This window comes from Oncorhynchus mykiss, chromosome 11 (genome assembly GCF_013265735.2).
Source record: "Oncorhynchus mykiss isolate Arlee chromosome 11, USDA_OmykA_1.1, whole genome shotgun sequence".
Lineage (NCBI taxonomy): Eukaryota > Metazoa > Chordata > Actinopteri > Salmoniformes > Salmonidae > Oncorhynchus > Oncorhynchus mykiss.
In genome coordinates, this window is record NC_048575.1 from 38872981 (window position 1) to 38885438 (window position 12458).

General features: G+C 40.3%; 1 protein-coding gene across 8 annotated transcripts in view; it reads right to left on the reverse strand.

The window, feature by feature from the left end:
* Positions 1 to 5406: 5406 nt before the first annotated feature.
* Positions 5407 to 12458, reverse strand: part of LOC110535677 (spindlin-Z) — a 33052-nt gene continuing 26000 nt past the window's right edge. For 7 of the 8 annotated variants that reach the window (XM_021620834.2, XM_036935436.1, XM_021620832.2 and 4 more), the window contains 4 exons: positions 9819 to 9867; positions 9451 to 9698; positions 7789 to 8022; positions 7210 to 7609 (listed from right to left, as the gene is read on the reverse strand). In XM_021620834.2, the coding sequence (XP_021476509.1) occupies positions 7410 to 7609; positions 7789 to 8022; positions 9451 to 9698; positions 9819 to 9867 (731 nt within the window). In that variant the 3' untranslated portion in view covers positions 7210 to 7409. Of the gene's footprint in view, positions 7610 to 7788; positions 8023 to 9450; positions 9699 to 9818; positions 9868 to 12458 lie in introns of all 8 variants that reach the window. The other variant, XM_021620826.2, reaches the window with a different exon arrangement.

Below are 12458 nucleotides of genomic sequence, written 5' to 3' on the forward strand. Positions count from 1 at the left end.
TCTAAAATGGATTATAGTTTTTTTCCCTCATCAATCTACACACAATATCCAATATTGACAAAGCAAAAACAGGTTTTTAGAAGTTTTTGCACATTTATACAACATAAAAAAAATTATATTACATTTACATAAGTATTCAGAACCTTTACTTGGTACTTTATTGAAGCACCTTTGGCAGCGATTAATGCCTGGAGTCTTCTTGGGTATGACACTACAAGCTTGGCACACCTGTATTTGGGGAGTTTCCACCATTCTTCTCTGCAGATCCTCTCAAGCTCTGTCAGGTTGTATTGGGGAGCGTCGCTGCACACCTATTTTCAGGTCTCTCCAGAGATGTTAGATCGGGTTCAAGTCCAGGCTCTGGCTGTGTGACTCCGGAACAAGGCTCTGAATGTCCTTAAGCCACTTCTGCGTTGTCTTGGCTGTGTGCTTAGGGTCATTGTCCTGTTGGAAGGTGAACCTTCGACCCCAGTCTGAGGTCCTGAGCGCTCCGGAACTGGTTGTCATCAAGGATCTCTCTATACTTTGCGCCGTACATCTTTCCCTCAGTCCTGACTAGTCTCCCAGTCCCTGCCACTGAAAAACATCCTGATGCTGCCACCACCATGCTTCACCATAGGGATGGTGCCAGGTTTCCACTACATGTGACGCTTGGCATTCAGGCCGAAGAGTTTAATCTTGGTTTCATCAGACCACAGAATCTTGTTCATTAGTTGCCTTTTGGCAAACTCAAAGCGGGCGGTCATGTGCCTTTTACTGAGGAGTGGCTTCCGTCTGGTCATAAAGACCCAATTGCTCAGATTGGTCAGGCGGCCAGCTCTAGGAAGAGTCTTGGTGGTTCCAAACTTCTTCCATTTAAGAATGATGGAGGCCACTGTGTTGTTGGGGACCTTCAATGCTGCAGATTTCTTTTCCTTCTCTGACATGCACTGTCTACTGTCGGACCTTATGTAGACAGGTGTATGCCTTTCCAAATCATGTCCAATCAATTGAATTTACCACAGGTGGACTCCAATCAAGTTGTAGAAACATCTCAAGGATGATCAATAGAAACAGGATGCACCTGAGATCAATTTCGAGTTTCATAGGAAAGGGTCTGAATAGTTATTTAAATAAGGTATGTTATTTATTTTGTATATATTTGCAAAAATGTCTAAAAAACTGTTTTTGCTTTGTCATTATGGGGTATTGTGTGTAGCTAAAACAAAAAATCAATCAATCTATTTTAGAATAAGGCTGTAATGTAACAAAATGTGGAAAAGGTCAATGGTCTGAATACTTTCCGAATGCACTCTATGTAATGTTAGCTAACCGTAGTCATTAATAAATAATCTACATTTCTTTAAATGGCAAATTCTGTGAACGTTCTTGTGCAAGTTTTAAATTTACAATACCTATTAGCAAAGGTATCAGCTAGAGATGACGTGCAGGAGCTTGCAGGGATTTGTAGTTTTGCATGTCTACTTTGATACTAGTTAGCATTTTTAAATCTGGGACCAAATACATTGACAAAAGTCACCTTGTCCAAGATATACATGGTTATCAAAACGGCATTCCAGGGTAGGCCTACACAAAACACACCCCTTATTTTAAGTGTTTCTAAAATACCCTATGTGAAAAATGAATGGTGGAAAAACAATTGGAACCATTTCCCTGTTTGACCACTAGGTTTTATGGGTATTATGAAACCTCTACTGTTGGGCCCATCAGCCTGTGTAGACTCTGGTCCTGGACAAGACAGATGTTTTTATTAGGTTTATTTACTGCAGTGTCTATTCATTGTCCAAATGCACGGCCGCTTCACACAGTATATTGTTAAACATTCCCAAACATTCTATGAATGTATGTAAACGTAAAAATGTCCATATCTAAGTGCTTGCTTGTTAGAAAATGTGTTATATCAAGCGTTTCCACCGCCATATTTCACATAATTCAGTTGTCTTTTCTTTTTCAGATAAGAGTAGCAAAAGCTAGCTACTAGTTATCTAAAATGAGTGAGCTAGCTAGCTAGTGTAACATAAGGGATTCCATTCCAAGCACAGAGGAGTTATTCTATTTGATAGAGGAAGGTTATTAGGTTCCATACAAGCCTTTCATTCTAATAAAATAAAATAAAATGTATTTATATAGCCCTTCGTACATCAGCTGATATCTCAAAGTGCTGTACAGAAACCCAGCCTAAAACCCCAAACAGCAAGCAATGCAGGTGTAGAAGCACGATAGTAATATCACAATCTTGACCTTCAACACGTGCACAGCCTTTGGAAGGAAAAAAAACAAAGTTGGGAGAGTAAAAGTCTCCCATTCAATGGTGTTCCGTTTCAAGTTGTGTGCCACCTGGGGAAAGGCAAAAGCCAAAGAGAAATAAGCTGCTGAAATGAACAAGGCGGCAGTCATTTCTACGACAGATCACTAATTTATACCATACATTTGTACAAAATTAATTTCATTTTAATAATGTTGAAGTACTAACTAACAATGGAATGTTACTTGAAGAAGACGGGACTTAAAATGGGTGTCCCAACTCTTTGGTCACTAAAGATCTCATGGCACTTATTGCAAGAGAATGTAATAATGAGTACCATTTCATGTGTATGTCAAACTGTATTCCAATCATGTAATACTGTATATAAAAGTACCATGTATGTAAAGTATATGAATAATGTACTATATTTAACAAAATATCTGTAAAAAACTAAAATGACTCAAGTAAAAGTCCACCAGTAAAATATTACTTTGAGTAAAAGTTTCTGGTTTTAAATATAAGTACAGTGGTGGAAAAAGTACTCAAATATTATACATCCAATTCCTTATATTAAGCAAACCAGTCGGCACGATTATCTTGTTTTTATATTTTTATTTATGGACAGCCAGGGCCACAGTCCAACCCTCAGACATCACAAAGGCAGTATTTGTGTTTAGTGAGTCTGCCAGATGAGAGGCAGTAGGAATGACAACGCGTTATATGGATAGGTGTGCGAATTGGACCATATTGCTGTCCTGCCTGAACATTACAAATTTAACTTTTGGGTGTCAGGGAAAATGTGAGTAAAAATTACATATTTTCTTTAGGAATGTAGTGGAGTAAAAGTTATAAAAAATATAAAATAGTAAAATAATGTAGCCCAAAAAACTACTTAAGCAGTACTTAAGGCCTAGCTGCTAGACTATTGTTTCTACTCACGATATGCATACGTATTTATAAAAGTAATTAGCTAATAAATTATACCAGCTTTGAAAATATTCTGCAGCTAAATACAAAGATCCTACCATTTATATTATGTATGTAATTATATGAATATTTCTCAGAGTTTGCATGACAAAGGGAATGGCTAGTATGTGTGTTCTGCAACACTCAATAGTATGAAAGCTTTTCCATGGACCCCATTTGGACTACTATACCTGCCGCACAAATACTGGATCTTCCAGTGTTGTGTTAAAAGGAAACATAACATAAAAAAAATAAACATTACATAGGCCTACTTATTTATTTTAATATTCAGGATAGTCCATTATCAAATTTTCTTACAGAATTCAGTAACATTAAAGTGTTTGTGCCAGATGACTAAACTGTTACCATTTATTTAAAAAAATATTATTTAGAACACAAGGCCATTAAGACATAATTTTACCTCTATATTTTGATATATAAACATATACAAATAGCAGAAAAGTACTGTCCCGTAATTAAATCTCTTCCATTTCAACTCAAAATATGTTAATCCTATTTTAACATATAACGACTGACTGAACATGTACGCACAAGGTCCATCCTTACATGCACACACATTTCTCCCAATCAAATAAGGAAAGTTCTTTATGGATACATATAAATAAGCCAGTAACTTTTTTTTTTAAATAAACTGACAAATGATTTATTTAGAACTATCACCCCTTAAATTCTGTACAAGACTGGCACGTTTAGTTGGCACTCATTTAGAATTATCAGTGCGTTGGTTAATGTAATGCACAGTACAAAAACAACAAAATGTCACAATTGACATACGCTAATAACTGACATGCAACTCACATCAACGTACATTTAGCTATATGCATGCAACCTTTTTTCACATTTTGTTAGGTTACAGCCTTATTCTAAAATGTATTAAATCATCAATCTATTCACAATACCCCATAATGACAAAAGCAAAAACTGGTAAATGTATAAAAAAAATAAAAGTAGTTTTGCTATGAGACTCAAAATTGAGCTCAAGTACATTCTGTTTCCATTGAACATCCTTGAGATGTTTCTAGAACATGATTCCACCTGTGGACTCCAAATTCAATTGATTGGACATGATTTGGAAATGCCCACGTGTCTATATAAGTCCCACAGTTGGCAGTGCATGTCAGAGCAAAAACCAAGCCACAAGGTCAAAGGAATTGTCCGTTGAGCTCCGAGACAGGATTCTGTCGAGTCACAGATCTGGAGAAGGGTACCAAAAAAAATTCTGCAGCATTGAAGGTCCCCAAGAACACAGTGGCTTCCATCATTCTTAAAATGGAAGAAGTTTGGAACCACCAAGACTTCCTAGAGCTGGCCTACTGGCCAAACTGCGCAATCGGGGGAGAAGGGCCTTGGTCAGGGATGTGACCAAGAACCCAATGGGTTCAATGGGTTCAGAGCTGCAGAGTTCCTCTGTGGAATTGGGATAACCTTCCAGAAGAACAACCACTGCAACACTCCACCAAATCAGGCCTTTATGGTAGAGTGGCCAGACGGGAAGCCACTCCTCAGTAAAAGGCACGACAGCCCGCTTTGAGTTTGCCAAAAGGCACCTAAAGACTCGAAGACCATGAGAAACAAGATTCTCTGGTCCAATGAAACCAAGATTGAACTCTTTGGCCTGAATGCCAAGCGTCACCTATGGAGGAAACCTGGCACCATCCATATGGTGAAGCATGGTGGTGGCAGCATCATGTGTTGCGGATGTTTTTCAGCGGCAGAGACTGGAAAATTAGTCAGGATCGAGGGAAAGATGAAAGGAAAAAAGTACAGAGGGATCCTTGATGAAAACCTGCTCCAGAGCGCTCAGGACTAGGGTGAAGATTCATCTTCCAACAGGACAACGTAGCAGTGGCTTCGGGACAAGCCTCTGAATGTCCTTGAGTGGCCCAGCCAGAGCCCGGACTTGAATCCTATCAAACATCTCTGGAGAGACCTGAAAATAGCTATGTAGTGACGCTCCCCATCCAACCTGACAGAGGTTGAGAGGATCTGCAGAGAATAATGGGAGAAACTCCAAATACAGGTGTGCCAAGCGTTTAGCGTCATACCGAAGAAGACTTGAGGCTGTAATCATTGCCAAAGGTGCTTCAACAAAATTACTGAGTAAAGGGTCTGAATACTTATGTAAATATGATGTTTCCATTTTTAATACATTTCTAAAAAACTGTTTTTGCTTTTGTTATTAAAGGGGTATCGTGTGTAGATTGAATAGGGGAAAACAAATATTTAATCAATTTTAGAATAAGGCTGTAACATAACAAAATGTGGAAAAAGTCAAGGGGTCTGAATACTTTCCAAATGCACCGTAGGCTTCAGTAACACAATTTGAACATGCTAACAATACAGCAATTCTAAAATAACCATGACATGTTGACCATTTAAATATATTTCTAATTCCTTGGATGAAATTCAAAATGTTGCAAGTGATGTCTAATACTATTATACAGTATCAAGTTAAATCATGAAATCAACCTAGGCTCAGGTCAGAAAACAGCAAACAATTCATATTTGCTTAAATGAGAAATAAACGTATGGATTGGATTGATTCTGAATTCAATTAAACAATGACATTTTCAAAATTAACCTCATTGATGGTAGGTGGCTCAGTGGCATATGACCCAAAATCCATTAGAACATTAACAGGCCCTTTGCTTAATCAATTTAGACCACACATTCTTTGATAGAAACATTTCTGAGATCTATCACTCTGAAAATATATGGCACATGAAACAGGCATGAAGAATTGAAGGTAAGTCGTAAAAATACTTCCAAATGGATCACAATGCTAACAAGATAATTGATACACTATATTTCTTGTAAGCCGCATTTATAATCGTCTTTCATGTACATTGAGTACACAAAAACATTAAGAACACCTGCTCTTTTCATGACAAACTGATCAGGTGAAAGCTATGATCCCCTTATTGATGTCACCTGTTCAATACACCACAAGTGTAGATGAAGAGGAGAAGACAGGTTAAAAAAATGATTTTTAAGCCTTGAGACATGGCTTGTGTATGCGTGCCATTCAAAGGGTGAATAGGCAAGTGCCCATTTAAGTGCCAATGGACGAGGCTAGTAGGTGCCAGGGCGGGGTATGGTAGTAGGTGGAACTCAATATTAGAAAGGTGTTCTTAATGTTTTGTCCACTCAGTGTATAGTTAGTTATGTGCAATACAGTAGCTCTAGCAAAGGAGTAAGAGTGAAATGTGATAATACAAATTTGAAATCAGATTTGGATGATAGAGTATTACATAACAAAACAAATAATTTCAGGTTGAAGGGATTAAAATCGAATCTAAAAGCCACAGTAAACTAAAAATATTAGAATTAAAATAATTGTTGAACTTTGCACAACCAATCAGCCAAATTACTCTAATACAATTTCGATTTGACAGAGTAGTAGAGGTCTAGACAACCATTTCGGGAGAATGCAAGCGTCGCCGACATAAAATAACACTGATTAAAAACTAAAAAGAAGAAGCTCTTGGATTTCCTTGGTCTCAGAAACTAGCCTTATGTGAAGGACAATTGCACAATGGCAGTTCATACAAGTAGAGAATTAAGGAATAAAATTAAATCACAGAATTTAAACTGATTACTAGGGTGTTTGACTGATACAGTAATGTGCCATTTAGCAGACGCTTTTATCCAAAGCGACTTAGTCACGCGTGCATACATTTGACATATGGATGGGGGAATTGAATCCACTACCCTGCTCTACCAACTGAGCTACAAAGGACCACATTTGTTAGACTGATGCATGCTAAATTCTGAGCATGTTAAACCCACAAGTCAACAAAAGTGGTAGAAACATGTTACGAGAACCTCTCAATAATTCATTTACAGCATCATAGACAAGAAACCCCCCCACAAAATTCTCACTTTTCTATCATGTTAAGAAAAACTTTGGATTAGGCTCCTGGTGTCTGGCCCAATTGAACAGAGTAAATGTTCAGACATGGTGAATTCTGCAGAGGTCTCTTCTTCTTCAAACAAAAGTGGACTTCAGACAAAGTACACTAATAGCTTTCGCATTGGAAGCAGTGACACAGGAAACAGGAAGTTTCACATTCGTAGCCTGTGAAAGAATTGTCCATTTAACTGGAAATTGATCTTGTCTCAAAGAAATCCTGAAAACATTTGCCACGGTCTGTGAATCAATGATTTTCTCAATGCCCTAAGACGTTTTTACTAAATCGTAGACGTAGATGTGAAAGTCGTCATCAAACTTGATGAAATAAACAGAGGGTTTGGCATCAACCTGATGGATAACCATGCCTGTCCTTTTGCCGCCATCCTCTTTGGCATATTCCACTTGTTTGCCAACAAGGCTATCCACCACTTCGCCAGGCTCTCTCTCTGATGGGGTCGAGTCATCTGCAAAAGCATAGAATATTACCAGCTTTAGTGAGAGAATTTGTTGACAACATTTATGTAGTATTATTGTATCTACCGTAATACAACTTAGAATTACATGTTTTTAAAGAAAGAGTGGTATGGAGACCATAAATGATGCCTACAGTGTTAACACAAAATGTAATTTCTGATGGACTCACTTGAATCAGGCATTATCCGGAGATCCCCCTCTTTGTAGTCATCCAAGAGCTGGTACATGTACAACACAGGGTCCTTTTCGTAAGTGATGTAGAACCATGTGTTCATAATGGGAGCCCGTGCTAGCACCATGCCCCTCCACTCCTCCTTTGGTCCTTCATCTTGCTCAAACATGTGCTCCACTGCTTTGCCTATCATGGTTTCTGCTAGCTGTGCATCACTGACGCGAGCTGGAGCTGCATTACAGAGAGCAGTTTCAAATGAATAGTAAATATGGCTATGAAAATATGTAAATTAATTTGTAACAAACTCAGCAAAAAAAGAAACGTCCCTTTTTCAGGACCCTGTCTTTCAAAGAATTTGTAAAAATCCAAATAACTTCACAGATCTTCATTGTAAAGGGTTTAAACACTGTTTCCCATGCGTGTTCAATGAACCATAAATAATCAATGAACATGCACCTGTGGAAAGGTCGTTAAGACACTAACAGCTTACAGATGGTAGGCAATTAAGGTCACAGTTATGAAAACTTAGGACACTAAACAGGCCTTTTTACTGACTGGAAAACACCAAAAGAAAGATGTCCAGGGTCCCTGCTCATATGCGTGAACGTGCCTCAGGCATGCTGCAAGGAGGCATGAGGACTGCAGATGTGGCCAGGGCAATAAATTGCAATGTCCGTACTGTACTCTAAGACAGTGCTACAGGGACACAGGACGGACAGTGGCAGACCACGTGTAACAACACCTGCAGGACAGGTACAGGATGGCAACAACAACTGCCCGAGTTACACCAGGAATTCACAATCACTCCATCAGTGCTCAGACTGTCCGCAATAGGCTGAGAGAGGCTGGACTGAGGGCTTGTTGGCCTGATATAAGACATCACCGGCAACAATGTCGCCTATGGGCGCAAACCCACCGTCGCTGGACTGGCAAAAAGTGTTCTTCACTGACGAGTCACGGTTTAGTCGGATTTGCGTTTATCGTCGAAGGAATGAGCGTTACACCGAGGCCTGCACTCTGGAGCGGGATCGATTTGGAGGTGGAGGGTCCGTCATGGTCTGGGATGGTGTGTCACAGCATCCTCGGACTGAGCTTGTTGTCATTGCAGGCAATCTCAACGCGGTGCATTACAGGGAAGACATCCGCCTCCCTCATGTGGTACTCTTCCTGCAGGCTCATCCTGACATGATGCTTCAGCATGACAATGTCACCAGCCATACTGCTCGTTCTGTGCATGATTTCCTGCAAGACAGGAATGTCAGTGTTAGGCCTAGGCCAGCGAAGAGCCCAGATCTCAATCCCATTGAGCACGTCTGGGAACTGTTGGATCGGAGGGTGAGGGCTAGGGACATTCTCCCCAGAAATGTCCAGGAACCCGCAGGTGCCTTGGTGGAAGAGTGGGGTAACATCTCACAGCAAGAACTGGCAAATCTGGTGCAGTCCATGAAGAGGAGATGCACTGCAGTACATAATGCAGCTGGTGGCCACACCATACACCAGATACTGTTACTTTTGATTTTGACCCCCCCTTTGTTCAGGGACACATTATTCAATTGCTGTTAGTCACATGTCTGTGGAACTTGTTCAGTTTATGTCTCACTTGTTGAATCTTGCTATGTTCATACAAATATTTACACGTTAAGTTTTCACAATACCTACCAACTCTGTCTGGTAAAACCTCCAGGCCTTGCACCCTCTCATCTTTGTGAAGCTCAAGTCCATAGATGCAGTCAAATCCATCATACTTGATCAGGTAGAGAGATGGGTTGACAGGGACTTGATCGAGAACTGTTCCTTTCCACTGGGAAACCTTGGTATCTTCCTTCCACTGGTGCGTTATCCTGCAACCCACTATGTTTCGTCTGGGTTGGGCAATAGGCTTGCTTGGACCAACATTCTTCTGCTTCCTATAGAGATCCCAATTTGGAAGGAAGTACGTAATGTCAAATCAATATATCCACACATCTGTCTGTTTGGAAGGCAACCTGCTTTTGGTCTTATGCTGTGTCTACACAATGAGAACTTACTTGTGGGAATTTTTCCTCTTGATCAGATTTGCAGAAACCCCAATATTACCTAAAATGGCAAACAAACGTGTGCATGAAATATCTCCCCAAAATTACAATAAATCAGCCTACAGAAAGTATTCACAGCTCTTGGCTTATTCAAATTTGTTGTTACAGCCTGAATTATATATGTATTAAATATATATTTTTCCTAAATACCCCATAATGACAAAGTGTAAACATGTTTTTTGAAATTGAGAAATGTATTGAAAATGAAATACATACAGTTGAAGTCGGAAGCTTACATACACCTTAGCCAAATACATTTAAACTAAGTGTTTCACAATTCCTGACATTTAATCCAAGAAAAAAAAGTCCATGTCTTAGGTTAGTTAGGATCACCACTTTATTTTAAGAATGTAAAATGTCAGAATAATAGAGAATGATTTATTTTAGCTTTTATTTATTTCATCACATTCCCAGTGGGTCAGAAGTTTGCATACACTCAATTAGTATTTGGTAGCATTGCCTTTAAATTGTTTAACAATTAGTTGGGTGAATTTTGGCCCATTCCTCCTGACAGAGCTGGTGTAGCTGAGTCAGGAATGTAGGCCTTGCACATGCTTATTCAGTTCTGACCACAAATTTTCTATGGGATTGAGGTCAGGGTTTTGGGATGGCCACTCCAATACCTTGACTTTGTTGTCCTTAAGCCATTTTGCCACAACTTTGGAAGTATGCTTGGGGTCATTGTCCATTTTGAAGACACATTTGCAACCAAGCTTTAACTTCCTGACTGATGTCGAGATGTTGCTTCAATATATCCACAATTTCCTTTCCTCTTGATGCCATCTATTTTGTGATGCGCATCAGTCCCTCCTGCAGCAAAGAACCACCACAAGATGATGCTGCCACCCCCATGCTTCAGGGTTGGGATGGTATTCTTCGGCTTGCAAGCCTCCCCCTTTTTCTTCCATACATAAACGATGGTGATTATGTCCAAACAGATCTATTTTTGTTTCATCAGAGGAGAGGACATTTCTCCCAAAAATACAATCTTTGTCCCCATGTGCAGTTGCAAACCGTAGTCTGGCTTTTTCATACCGGTTTTGGCTGATTTCTTTTGATTTTCCCATGATGTCAAGCAAAGAGGCACTTAGTTTGAAGGTAGGCCTTGAAATACATCCACAGGTACACCTCCAATTGACTCAAATTATGTCAATTAGCCAATCAGAAGCTTCTAATGCCATGACAACATTTTCTGGAATTTTCCAAGCTGTTTAAAGGCAGTCAACTTAGTGTACAGTGGGGAGAACAAGTATTTGATAACCTGCAAAATCGGCAGTGTTTCCTACTTACAAAGCATGTAAAGGTCTGTAATATTTATCATAGGTACACTTCAACTGTGAGAGACGGAACCTAAAACAAAAATCCAGAAATTCACATTGTATGATTTTTAAGTAATTAATTTGCATTTTAGTGCATGACAAGTATTTACCTACCAACCAGTAAGAATTCCGTCTCTCACAGACCTGTTCGTTTTTCTTTAAGAAGCCCTCCTGTTCTCCACTCATTATCTGTATTAACTGCACCTGTTTGAACCCTGTATACCTGTATAAAAGTCACCTGTCCACACACTCAGTCAAACAGACTCCAACCTCTCCACAATGGCCAAGACCAGAGAGCTGTGTAAGGACATCAGGGTTAAAATTGTAGACCTGCACAAGGCTGGGATGGGCTACAGGACAATAGGCAAGCAGCTTGGTAAGAAGGCAACAAGTGTTGGCGCAATTATTAGAAAATGGAAGAAGTTCAAGATGACGGTCAATCACCCTCGGTCTGGGGCTCCATGCAAGATCTCACCTCGTGGGGCATCAATGATCATGAGGAAGGTGAGGGATCAGCCCAGAACTACACGGCAGGACCTGGTCAATGACCTGAAGAGAGCTGGGACCACAGTCTCAAAGAAAACCATTTGTAACACACTACGCCGTCATGGATTAAAATCCTGCAGCGCACGCAAGGTCCCCCTGCTCAAGCCAGCGCATGTCCAGGCCCGTCTGAAGTTTGCCAATGACCATCTGGATGATCCAGAGGAGGAATGGGAGAAGGTCATGTGGTCTGATGAGACAAAAATATAGCTTTTTGGTCTAAACTCCACTCGCCGTGTTTGGAGGAAAAAGAAGGATGAGTACAACCCCAAGAACACCATCCCAACCGTGAAGAATGGAGGTGGAAACATCATTCTTTGGGGATGCTTTTCTGCAAAGGGGACAGGATGACTGCACCGTATTGAGGGGAGGATGGATGGGGCCATGTATCGCGAGATCTTGGCCAACAACCTCCTTCCCTCAGTAAGAGCATTGAAGATGGGTCATGGCTGGGTCTTCCAATGACAACGACCCGAAACACAAAGCCAGGGCAACTAAGGAGTGGCTCAGTAAGAAGCATCTCAAGGTCCTGGAGTGGCCGAGCCAGTCTCCAGACCTGAAACCAATAGAAAATCTTTGGAGGGAGCTGAAAGTCCGTATTACCCGGCGACAGCCCCGAAACCTGAAGGATCTGGAGAAGGTCTGTATGGAGGAGTGGGCCAAAATCCCTGCTGCAGTGTGTGCAAACCTGGTCAAGAACTACAGGAAACGTATGATCTCTGTAATTGCA